At 48.5% G+C, this 11,804-nt stretch overlaps 1 protein-coding gene across 1 annotated transcript in view; it reads right to left on the minus strand.

Moving 5' to 3' along the window:
• Positions 1-11,804, minus strand: part of LOC112548223 (butyrophilin subfamily 1 member A1-like) — a 14,572-nt gene that overhangs the window by 2,100 nt on the left and 668 nt on the right. The window contains exons 2-3 of the mRNA XM_025193118.1: positions 7,323-7,343; positions 2,530-2,556 (exon numbers count right to left, since the gene is read on the minus strand). Coding sequence (XP_025048903.1) covers positions 2,530-2,556; positions 7,323-7,343 — 48 coding nt within the window. The remainder of the gene's footprint in view (positions 1-2,529; positions 2,557-7,322; positions 7,344-11,804) is intronic.

The raw sequence follows: 11,804 nt of genomic DNA on the forward strand, positions 1-11,804 counted from the left end.
TCATAACATATATGCATAACACATGACACCTTTCTGCTATTAGATAACTATTCTTTTATAATTTTGGGTGGAACATAATTCACCCCAGATAACTCAGTTCAGATATTCATTTCACCTCCTTGGAAGGGACAGAAGGCTCTTTAAGCTCTTTATCAGCTGGGGAATTTGGCAGCTCTGGAACAACAGCTGATGGTACTCAACCTTGCATTTGATTGGCATGTCTGTGTAGGGTCTTGCCATCTTGAGTCTTGATCTTTTATGACTTCTCCAGGAAGCTTTTGGAGAGTGTTGGGGACAACTTCCTGGTGTAAGTGCTGGTTGCGGCCAACTAGGAGCCTTCTTGACCTGCTGCTCACAAACAGGGAAGAATTGGTGGGGAATGTAGTAGTGGATGGCAACTTGGGAAGCAGTGACCATGAGACGATTGAGTTTGGGATCCTGAGGAAAGGAAGGATGGAAATCAGTAGAGTAAGGACTCTGGGCTTCAGAAAAGCAGACTTAGATTCACTCAGGGAATTCATGGGCAGGATCCCCTGGGAAGCCAGATTGAGGGGGAGAGGAGTCCAGGAAAGCTGGTTGTACTTCAAAGAAGCCTTACTGAGAGTGCAGGAACAAACCATCCTGATGCACAGGAAGACTAGCAAGTATGGTTCCTGAATTAGTCAAATGGATTTGGACCTGATCTGGCTAATTTGACCAGGGACATGAAAAAATTTCCTAAAAAAAAGAACACTAGCAAGCATGGCAGAAGACCAGCTTAGTTTAGCAGGGAACTCTCCAGTAAACCAAATCACAAAAAGGAAGCTTATAAGAAGTAGAAACTTGGGCATATAACTAGAGAAGAATATAAGAGCATTGCTCGGGCATGCAGAGGTGAAATCAGGAAGGCCAAAGTGCAATTGAGGATGCAGTTAGCAAGGGATGTGAAGGGTAGCAAGAAGGGTTTCTACAAGTACGTTGGTAGCAAGAGGAGGATCAGAGAAAGTGTGGGTCCCGTACTGAATGGGGGAGGCAACCTTGTGACAGGAGATGCAGAAAAGGCAAGGTCAGCTCCCAGACTACTTTATTAGACAGCACAGTTCGGGGAGGAAGTTAACAGCCAACTGTATCAAAAGAACAGGTTAGGGACTATTTAGAAAAGGTGGACATATACAATTACATGGGGCCACATAGGATGCACCCAAGGGTGCTGAAAGAGTTAGCTGATGTGATTGCAGAGCCACTGGCCATCATCTTTGAAAACTCATGGCAACCAGGAGAGGTCCCAGATGATTGGAAAAGGGCAAACATAGTGTCCATATTTAAGAAAGGGAAAACAAGGATCCAGGGAACTACAGACCAGTCAGCCTCACCTCACTCCCTGGAAAAATCATGGAGTAGATTCTCAAGGAATCCATTTCTAAGCACCTGGAGGAGGAAAAGGCAATTAGGAACAGTCAGCATGGATTCACCAAGGGCAAGTCATGCCTGACCAATCTGATTGCCTTTTATGATGAGATGAATGGCTCTGTGGAAGTTGGAAGACCAGTGGATGTTGTATACCTTGATTCTGGCAACGCGTCTGATACAGTCACCCACAACATTCTCGTTGGCACGCTAAAGAAGTCCAGGCTGGATGAATGGACTGTAAGGTGAATACAAAACTGGCTGGAGCATCAGGCTCAGAGGGTATTAATCAATGGTTCAATGTCTAGTTGGCATCAAGTGAAGCGTCCCAGGGGGTCAGTCCTGTGGCTGGTTTTGTTTAATATGCTCATCAACAACCTGGAAGATGGTAGTCAGTATACCCTCAGCAAGTTTGCAGATGACACCAAGCTGGGGGAGTAGCAGATATGCTGGAGAGTAGAGCTAGGATTCAGAGTGACCTCAACAAATGGGAGGATTGGGTCAAAAGAAATCTCGTGAGGTTCAACAAGGACAAGTGCAAAGTCCTGCACTTAGGATGGAAGAATTTCACACACCGGTGCAGGCTGGGGGCTGACTGACTGGGCAGAAGCTCTGCAGAAAATGACCTGGGGGTGACAGTGGACAAGAAGCTGAATATGAGCCAGTAGCGTGCCCTTGTTGCCAAGAAGGTTAATGGCATCTTGGGCTGCATTGGTAGGTGTGTTGCCAGTAGGTCCAGGGAAGTGATTATTCCTATCTATTCAGCACTGGGGAAGCCACATCTGGAGTACTGTGTTCAGTTTTGTGCTCAGAGGCACAACCAGGCACAGCACTGGAGCAGTTGTACAGATGAAAAAATAACAGCTGCTGCCACAGCCATATCTCCAGCACTGGCAGCCAGAAGTCACTGCTGTCTCCATGCATCACTGCTGTCCTGGATGCCCAGTTGCCCTGCTATACCTCTGGCAAGCAGGCACATAAGAACAAGGACAGAAGACAGCGAAGCATCAAAACTGTGTGATTTATCTTGTAAAGAGCTGTTCTGACTGCGGAGGAGTTTGCTCTGAGCTCTCTAGGAAAACAGTCATCATTTTACAATAGGAATTTGGCTTTTGGTATAAATGAAACGTGGCCTTTGCTCACCTGGGTGTTTGGCTTTTCTTCTCCATTCTTAAATTAATAACATAAAAAGAGATAGAGCAGAATAAATAATGCATTAAGAATATTCAAATAATGTTTCAATGAAAGTTCATAAGTAAAAAAGCAATGATACACGTACCCTGTGGGAGCATTTTTTTTTTCACTTATACAGTTAACAGGCGCTATTATACTATCAGTATTATCTTTAGTTATCATCTTTATATCATCCTCAACCTCCTCCGCTGATGAAAATGAAAATGTATATTGGGCTTTCCTTTGCAAATCTTCCTTTGAGAACACTGGCAAATGTTTCCCTGATTTCATTGAAAATAGAGGGATCTTTTCTTATTACTTTCAAGTGGATGAAAGTATTACATTACAGTGGATGAGAACTACAATTTCTAAAGTTAAAATAATGTAATGTCTTTTCTTTCAGGAATTCCCATAGTTTGTCCACAGCTCTTTATATTTTTATATGGATGACAAGCAAAAGCAGCCACCACAATCAGCATAGCAGCATCTGGCTTGGGTACGGAGTTGCCTTGCTATGCCTTTGCTGACCAGACTGTCACATGTCACAAAAATGAAGGAAATTTAGCATTCACATTTTCTTAAGACTTAGATTAGGGGTCAGAAACCATTAGAAGTGGGCTGAATTAGTGCAGCTCAGTCTGAATTCTGGCCACCAGTTGCAAACCACCTGCCATCACCAAGGGGACACTTGCGTGCCTATACACAAATGCCAGAAGCTTGGGGAATAAACAGGAGGAACTTGTTCTCCTGCTAAATGCAAATAACTATGATGTCATAGGGATAACAGAGACCTGGTGGGACTCCACCCATGACTAGACCAGGGGTACAGACGGCTATACCCTGTACAGGAGGGATCGAGTGGACAAAAGGGGCGGGGGTGTAGCTCTCTATGTCAAGAAAAGCTACACATCCCTGCAAGTCAACATTGGCAGCCATGGTGGAAGACTTGAGACCCTCTGGGTTAAAATCCATGGGGAACATAGCACAGGGGATACTATGGTGGGAATCTACTACAGACCCCCTACCCAGGGTCAAGACTTTGACCAGGAGTTTGCCAGGGAATTGGCTGAGGCCGCACGATCTCAGTGTATGGTTGTCATGGGAGACTTTATCTACCCAGGTATCTCGTGGGAGGAACGCTCAGCCAAATCTAAGCGGTCGCAAACCTCTCTCTCATGCGTGGATGACCTCCATCTGATGCAGGAAGTCTACAGGCTGATGAGAGGTAAAGCACTGCTTGACCTCATACTGGCAACTGGGGATGACCTAATCAGCAACCTAACGATCGATGGGAAGCTGGGTGACAGTGACCATGAGCTGATCACCTTCACCATCTGCCATAAAGCTGGCAAGTCAGTCAGTAATACACAAGTCCTCAACTTCAGGAAAGCTGACTTTGACAAGCTCAGGAGCCTTGTCAGTGAGGCCCTAAAGAGCCACAAGCTAAAGGGGAGGGGAGTTCAGGATGAGTGGTTGCTCCTCAAGGGAGCAATCCTGGATATGCAAGCAAAGTCCATCGCGTCTCGGAGGAAAGGCAGCAAAAGGACACAGCAGGCCCCTTGGCTCTCCAGAGAACTAGCAGACCTCCTGCGTCTAAAAGAAAGACCTACAAAGGATGGAGGACTGGATCCACCACCAAGGAAGAATACACTGCACTGGTCCGGACCTGCAGAGAGCAAACCAGGAAAGTCAAGGCTGCAACTGAACTCCAGCTAGCTACAAATATCAAGGACAATAAAAAGTCCTTTTTTAGATATGTAGGGAGCGGGAGGAAAAGCAAGGGCAACATTGGACCCCTGCTAAACCAGATGGGGCAGCTGACAACTGATGCCCAGGAAAAAGCAAACTTGCTAAATGGGTACTTTGCGTCAGTTTTTCACCAGTCCCATGGGACAGCCCTGCCCACTGTGGGTCAGGGATCCCTGGGCAAGGGAGATTCCTTACCCTCCATCAAAGCTGACCTCATGAAGGAACACCTTGACAGGCTGGATACCTTCAAGTCAGCCAGCCCTGATGGTTTAAACCCTAGGATACTCAAGGAGCTGGCGAGCATCATAGCTCAGCCCCTGGCACAGATCTTTGAGAACTCCTGGCGCTCTGGTGTAGTGCCTAAAGACTGGAAGAGGGCCAATGTGGCGCCTATCTTCAAGAAAGGGGGGAAAGTAGATCTGCCTAACTACAGGCCCATCAGCCTGACCTCTATCCTGGGGATGGTCTTGGAAAAGTTAATCAAAGAGGCCATCCTGAACAAACTGGCTGACGGCAATATCCTGAGGGATAGCCAGCACGGGTTTATTGTGGGTAGGTCTTGTTGACCAATCTCATTTCCTTTTATGATCAGGTGACCTATCATCTAGACAAGGGGAAAGAGATTGATGTCATTTATCTTGACTTTAAAAAAGCTTTCAACCTGGTATCCCATGATCACCTCTTGGTAAAACTGGCTAAATGCAGCCTCGACTTCACCACAATCCGCTGGCTGGGGAATTGGCTCCATGGTCAGACCCAGAGGGTGGTGGTTGATGGAAGTCAATTGTCATGGTGTGCAGTGACCAGTGGGGTCCCCCAAGGCTCTGTCCTTGGGCCTATACTTTTTAACATCTTCATCAATGATATAGACATTGGTGTCAGAAGCAGGCTGGCCATGTTCACCAACGACACCAAACTCTCGGGTAAAGCATCCACACCTGAGGACAGGAGGGTGATCCAGGCAGTTCTTGACTGGCTCAGAAAATGGGCGGATGAGACCCTGATGGTGTTTAACACCGAAAAATGCAAGGTTCTCCACCTTGGGAGGAAAAACCTGCAGCATACTTATAGGGTTAGCAGTGCTACGCTGGTTAGCACTACAGATGAAAGGGACTTGGGAGTCCTGGTTGACCACAAGATGAACATGAGCCTTCAATGCAATGCTGTGGCTAGTAAAGCAAGCAAAATTCTGGTTTGCATCCATAGATACTTCTCAAGCAAATCCCGTGACGTTATTCTCACCTTGTACTCGGCCTTGGTGAGGCCGCAGCTGGAGTACTGCATCCAGTTTTGGGCTCCACAATTCAAAAAGGATGTGGAGAAGCTTGAGAGTCCAGAGGAGAGCCACGCGCATGATCAGAGGTCAGGAAAACAGACCTTATGATGAGAGGCTGAGAGCCATGGGACTCTTCAGCCTGGAAAAGCGCAGGCTCAGGGTCAATCTCATGGCCACCTATAAGTTTATCAGGGTTGTTCACCAGTATCTAGAGGAACGTCTGTTCACCAGAGCACCCCAAGAAATGACAAGATCGAACGGTCACAAACTCCGCCGCGACCGATTCAGGCTGGACATAAGAAAGAACTTTGTCACTGTCCGAGCCCCCAAGGTTTGGAATAGACTGCCACCGGAGGTGGTTCAAGCACCCGCTTTGAATGCCTTCAAGACACATTTGGATGCTTATCTTGCTGGGATCCTATGATCCCTGCTGACTGCCTGCCCCTGGGAAGGGGCTGGACTCGATGATCCTTTGGGGTCCCTTCCAGCCCAAATGTCTATGAAATCACTCCCCCCACCATTGACTGCTGTCAGTTCTTCCAGATGCTGAATTGCTGACTGCGGGGCAGGATAAAAATCACTTGGAAGGCTGGATCCAACCCACAGGCTATCAGTTGCCAACCCCTGATATACTCTCTCCCCTGTTAACACTCTTTACCATAAAGGACTGTCAGTAGGGGCGTGTGAAGCGGGCCTTATTCAATTTAGATTCAGATTCAGCCCAAATCAGGGACAGTGATTCGATTAATTGATTCAAATCACTGTGCCTGATTCAATTTGGCCAAATCCAAATCTGAAGATTCAATGCTGATTCGGAAAATCAGTTATTCAGACATAGACAGAGTTTTAGACGTTTTTTCTACATACCTCAAGGTACCAGCGCGGCTTGTGAACGCTGCGATGCTGGGGGCATGGAGCGTCCCACAGAAGTTGGGGGGGGGGGGCCTTCACGTGGTCAGCAGCAAACCTGGAAGTGAACTGGAAGTACTTCCAGCCCACTTCCGGGTCCAGCAGGGAGCACGAGTAGGGGATTCCCTGCACCCCCCCCAGCTTGGCAATCAGCCATGGGAGGAGTCCGGGTGCCCCCCTGAGATCCAGGAGTCACCAGTTGCTGAACTGGGGGGGGGCATGGGGGGAGGGGGAGCCTGGCACACTCCCCGGCAGACCCAGAAGTTGACGGGAAGTGCTTCTGATCCACTTCCAGGTCTGCTTCCGAGCATGCTAGGATGCCACCCATGCTTCTGTGGGACGCTCCAGGTGCCCCAGCATCACAGCACTCACGAGCCCCTGCTACCTAAAGGTGTGCAGAAAAAACATTTAAAGCGGTGTCTATGTTTGAATTGCCAAATCTTTCCGAATCGATTCAGAGGGTTCCGATTCAATTTGGAGAGATTAAAGGATCCTCTGATTCAATTTGGATTCAGAGATTCAGCCACTGAATTGGGCTGAATCTCTGCCAAATCGAATCAGGGACTAAAGTTTTGCACAGCCCTAGCTGTCAATAGGAATTCCTGAAAGACCATATCTATTCGTCATAAAGAAATGTATATTCAACGTGTGTGTTTAGCCACAGTATGATATTTCTTAGCCTAGTTTTACTCATACTGTTTTTAAAAGTTAAATTTTAAAAACATCAGAAACAAGCAAAATACTCTTATGAGACCACAGCCTCATAAAAAGGGGCTTTTTTGTGGGGAGGGAAAAGAGGGAAGGGAAGAGGGTAGAGAATGATACTTACTTAGCTCCTCCTGGAGTTTTCCTTTATAAAAGAGAATAAATAAGCAGTTAGTACAGGAGTATTTCTTCTTCCCTCAACATTAAAATGCCTACTGGGAAATAGGCAACATATGTGCTGCATATTTAGGGCAGTGAGAATATTGAATCATAGAAAAGGAAGGCTGGAAGGGACTTCCATAGGTCATCTAGTCCAACCCCCTTCCTGAGGTAGGATCACCCCTATCTAAACCACTCTAAGCAAAACCTTGTCTAACCGATTGGTAAAATTACACAGCAAACACTGACACACAACCAGAAGGCATGACTCCCAAATATGCCAGAGGTACAGCTGGCGGACAATGGCAGCCTCTTTTGGCTTCTATTAAAGGTGTTAAAATATGCTTGAGAGATCCCAAGTAGAGGGCCATGCCTCCCACTACAGAGAAAGGCAAAAAGCCCCATGGTCCAGATCAATCTGACCACGGGGTAACATTGCTTCATGACCCCACATGAAGCAATTGGTTTGACCCGGAGTGAAAGGGTAAGACCCTTTAGCCAGAAACAAAGCCAGACTAGGCTTTGTTCCTAGTCAGAGTACTGGTATACCCTAGGGGTGTGTGAAGTGGGCAGTACTTGATTTGGATTTCGCCCGATTCAGGGGACAGTGATTCAAGTCGCTGATTTTGATCGCTCTCCCGGTTCAATTCAGCCGAATCTGAAGATTCTATTCCGGTTCATAAAATCAGCGATTCGGACATAGACACAGCTTTTTATGTTTTTCCTACATACCTTGACGTAACAGGTACGACTTGTGAACCCTGACATGGTGGGGCAGATGGAGTGTCCTACAGAAGTGCAGGGAGGGGTCTGCTGCCCCCAGGTGCCCCCCAGACCCAGGAGACACCAGCCGCTGAGCCGGGGGACAGGGGGAAGGGGGTCCCCCATGCGCTCCTGTGGGACACTCCATCCACCCCACCATCTCAGCATTCATGAGCCACACCTGAACCTCAAGGTATGTAGAAAAAACATATAAAGCTGTGTCTATGGTCAAATCATTGAATCTCTCTGAATCTATTTGGAGGCTTCTGATTTGATTCAGAGAGATTAATGTGTCTCCTGATTCGATTTGAATGCGGAGATTTGGCCGGCAAATTGGCCCGAATCTCCTCCAAATCGAATCAGTGACTGAAGTTTTGCACACCCCTAGCATAACTCAGTCCCAGTCCACAGCCTTGGCTGTAGGCAATACTCACTGCTTCTGAGAAGCCAACCTCCCCCCATCCCTCCCCCAAATCCTAATACATGTAGCAACAGAAGGGCAGGGGGGGGGGGGGGAATATTTCTTGGTCTCATATGGCAACCAGCAAAGCCCAAAAGAATGGGAAATACCCACAGTATAGCATAGCTACTCCTAGGTCATCCCTGATTAATGTTTGTCCAAATTCCTGAAGACCTACAGTGATGGGGAATTCATAACATCCCTAGGCAGTTTATCCTACTGTCTCGCTATTATAACACTGAAGATGTCCGTAGTATCCATTCTGAACCTATTTTGCTGAAGCTACAAGCCATTGGCCCATGCCCTGCTCCCTGCAGCAGGAGATAAAAGGTGCTTTCCCTCTTCTTTATGGCAGCCCTTCAGATATTTGAAGACTGCTATCATGTCCTCTCTTAACAGACTTTTTGCAAGCAGAATGTGCCAGTTTTCTTCATCCTCTCCTCATATAGCTAGCCATTTATCATTTTTGTTGCCCAGCTCTGGACCCTTCCTAACTTCTCCCTGTCCTTTTTAAAATGTGAAGCCCAAAACTGCACCCAGTACTTTAGATGAGGCCTAACCAGTCCTGAATAAAGAGGCACTGTCATCTCCTGTGCCCTGAAACTTGTTCTTTCTGTTGATGCAGCCCAAAACTGCATGTGCCTTTTCTGTTGCTGTGTCACATTGAAGACTCATATTGGGCACAACTATGTGAGATGCTTTACTCAAGATTAGAGCAAATTATTGCACAGTAATCATCCTCATCTACATGTGCAGATGCATACTGTGCAATAATTTGCTCTAATTGTAAGTGCATTTGCTACCTGTAAATACAAGTAGCAAATTTACTCAGTAATTAGTGTGCAGTATAACACATGTAGATGGCCAGCTGGGAGCACATATACTCCCAGGCAGCCAGGCATCAGGGCAGGAGTTTGCTTCTTACCCCTGGGAGCTGCCTGCTGCTGGAACAGGCTCTGCCATGGGAGCCCAGGCAGGAACAATGTCCCCCTGCCCCAGCAGCAGGGAGCTTCCAGACCCCACTCTGCAATGATGGAGCAGGGGCTGGGAGCTCCCTGCTGCTGGGGCAGGGGGATATTGTCTCCACCTGGGCTCCAATGGCAGGCTGACCCAGCAGCACTCATTTCCCAGGGACAGGGAGTGATCTTCCAGCCCCTACCAGAAGACAGCTGTCTTCTGGCCCCATACTCCCTGCCAGCCTCTGGGCTACCACCCAGGGGGAGCCTAGTGCTCCCCCTGGCTGCTGGAAGAGGTCAGTCCAGGCCCAGTGGGGGCAGGAGTGGACTGCTGCCATGATCAGCAAATCTGGTCCTGCTTCCTCACATGTGTAGACTGCCTGCGGTGGGTTTACAGAGTAAATTACTCTAGAGTAAACCACCCTGGGGGCATTTGCATGTGTAGATGTGTCCATTGAATCTGTGATCCACTAAGACTCTCAGACTTTCTCTCCAGTGCTTTCTCTCCAGTGCTGCCATCCAGCCAGGTGTCATGCACACAGCTCTTTGCTCCCTGACTCCTTGCTGTGGTGAACTCCCAGGCAAACTCCCTCTCTGCTTCAAGTTCCTTCTCTTTGCAAAGGGGTGCCTGGCCTGGGTCTGCCTGGCTCTGCTTGCCAGCTTGCTAAACCAGCCCCACTTGAAGCAGATGATTGCACATCCATCTATGACTGCAAACCTTACTAAGCAGTCTCTCCAAAAATGGGAACAAGTCAAACACACAGATGCAACAAATCAGACATCCAGAATATCTGATCTTCAGACCACCAGCTCCTGGAAAATCATCCTACAAGCAGTCCCACTGATGAGTTGTTCCTCTTTCTTCTCACAACTGCTCCCAGGCAAAGCCCCTTTCTGTTTGCTGCTCCTCTTGTCATTGGAAAATAAGTTCTGAAGTTACAGACTTCATCATGATCTGCATGCCCAATTGCCATCCTATTTGCTCACCCTGTGTGGGTGTATCAACACAAGCATGTACACTTGCAGCAGCTCAAATATAAACAGCACAAATTTGTGCCAGAGATTTTTGCTTCAGTGCACATGCCTGGACATGTACTTTGGTGTGGGGCAAGTTGTGCCACTTGGGGCAAAAAGACCCTGCCCAGCTTCTTCCAGATCTGCAGCCAGGGGGAGCTAAAGCCTGGTGCTGGCCTCAGCAGTATAAACAGCTGCCCTGGCAAGCAGCTTAGGGAGCCTCTGAGGCCCAGCCAGTTGGTATCTGGGGACAGTAGCTCCTTGTGCCAGCTAGACTGCCCTAACCTAGAGCGGCCCCTGCATCTTCTACCCACTGCCGAAGCCTGGTAGTGGGGGCTGCTGCCTGGCTGTGACCTGCTGCCACCTGTAACAGCTTCCACCCCCTTGGACCTGTGGCCCCATGACTGCATGGCTACCAGACCTGGATGGGGTGCCCACACTCTGCCATCTGGTCAGCTATGGCCCAGAAGATGAGCTCCTTGTAGTGGCCCACTTTGAAGTGTCAATGCATGTCCTCTTGGCCCCAAATGACCAAGAGGTCAGCCACTTCACCTGCCCTCCAGCTGGGTCCCCAGTGCTGGCCCTGGACAGGCTTCCCACCATTTGTTTTACCAACAGCAATCCTGGTGTTCCCTGTTTAAAACTTGCAAATACTCTGATAAGAAACCAAAATATGCTGATTAAAACACCCAAAATATTGTTCTTGTGCTAGTAAAATGGAATGCCACTATAGAGAGAGATCAGCTGGGCAATGTTTTATCGATATATTTACGAATTTAAAGCAATGAGTGGGGGTGGGGAGCTTGTGGGTTGGTGCAGGGTTTGTGGGGGTGAGGTTTGGGGGTATAGGACTTGTGCAGGGGTTTGGGGTATGTGGCTGGGTATGTGGGTGAGGGGTTTGTGGGGGTGGGTAGGGGATGTGGGTGCTGGGGTGGATTGTGGGGTGACTGTGGATATGGGTGTTGTAGGTGGATTGGGTAGGGGGATTGGTGTGGGAGGGATGTGGATGAATAGTGGGGGAATTTGGGATGTGGGGTGGCTGTGTAGTGGGGGCTGCTGAGGAAAGGTGGGTCCCCTGCCTTTCGACAGGCTGCAGCCCCCCTGCACAGCACATGGACTGCCCCTCACAGGGCCCACAGCTCCCCCCACAGAGCCACAACCCCCCCCACAAGGCCCACTGCTCCCCCTCAAGGGCCACATGCCCCCACACAGCTAACATGCCCACTGCATGTCACACATGCCCCCGCACAGGGCC

This window comes from Alligator sinensis, unplaced genomic scaffold, assembly GCF_000455745.1.
Source record: "Alligator sinensis unplaced genomic scaffold, ASM45574v1 scaffold891_1, whole genome shotgun sequence".
NCBI lineage: Eukaryota > Metazoa > Chordata > Crocodylia > Alligatoridae > Alligator > Alligator sinensis.